This window comes from Myotis brandtii, unplaced genomic scaffold, assembly GCF_000412655.1.
Source record: "Myotis brandtii unplaced genomic scaffold, ASM41265v1 scaffold144, whole genome shotgun sequence".
Classification (NCBI taxonomy): Eukaryota; Metazoa; Chordata; class Mammalia; order Chiroptera; family Vespertilionidae; genus Myotis; species Myotis brandtii.
This window is the reverse complement of record NW_005355159.1, coordinates 1,306,924-1,307,667: the sequence shown is the minus strand read 5'-3', so window position 1 is coordinate 1,307,667 and position 744 is coordinate 1,306,924. Positions and strand designations below refer to the sequence as shown.

The 744-nt window shown below is 50.3% G+C and overlaps 1 protein-coding gene across 1 annotated transcript in view; it reads left to right on the top strand.

Moving 5' to 3' along the window:
• Positions 1-390: 390 nt before the first annotated feature.
• The window catches only part of TRIP4 (thyroid hormone receptor interactor 4), a 70,654-nt gene continuing 70,300 nt past the window's right edge, over positions 391-744 (top strand). The window contains exon 1 of the mRNA XM_005861061.2: positions 391-566. Within this exon, the coding sequence (XP_005861123.1) occupies positions 466-566 (101 nt within the window). The 5' untranslated portion in view covers positions 391-465. The remainder of the gene's footprint in view (positions 567-744) is intronic.

The following is a 744-nucleotide window of genomic DNA, read 5'->3' as shown; positions in this document are numbered from 1 at the left end:
TATCTTGCCTCTCCGGGGAAAGATCTGGCTCAAAAAATTAAACAGAGAGGTTTTAGCAGCATGACTCTAGTCTTGGACTATGGCAGGGGTGGGAGGAGGGAGCGGTATGAATACAACCACTACCACTGGAGCGAACTCATACTAGTAAGTGCTTTGCCTCGGCTTCCAAGTACTATTAACATTTTACATTAAAACCGACCATTTAAAATTGGACCTTCGAAAGTAAAATAAAAGTGGCCCCTCAAGTTAATGGGTTACAGTTTTGACTTTCCTAAACTGTGGTTTTTATAGGTATTTGTACTGCCTTCTCAACCGAATTCTCGGTTTCCGAGTCCTACATCCGCCAATGCGGAAGAACCACGCGCAAGTGGCGGAACCCGCGCGAGCGAAGTCGCTGTTGCGAAGGGAACTGGTCCGGCGCAGGACTCGAGGCTTTTTCAGCCCAGCTGGTTCCGGCTGGGGAAAATGGCGGTGGCTGGGGCGGCGCCCCGGGAGCAGTTGGTGGGCTGGTGTACCCAGCATTTGCGGAAAACTTTTGGCCTGGATGTCAGTGAGGAGATCGTGCAGTAAGACCGGTTCGGGTCCGAGGCGGGAAGGAGCTCTGTGAAGTGAACGGGCCGAGCGAACCCGGAAGCAGGGAGGGCTAAAAAAGTTGATGAGAATGAAGTAATGTGATAAGAGGGCTGTTGTTGGTCACTAGGCACCGATTTTTGACGTTTGGTTTTATAGTTTAGTTTCTGGAAT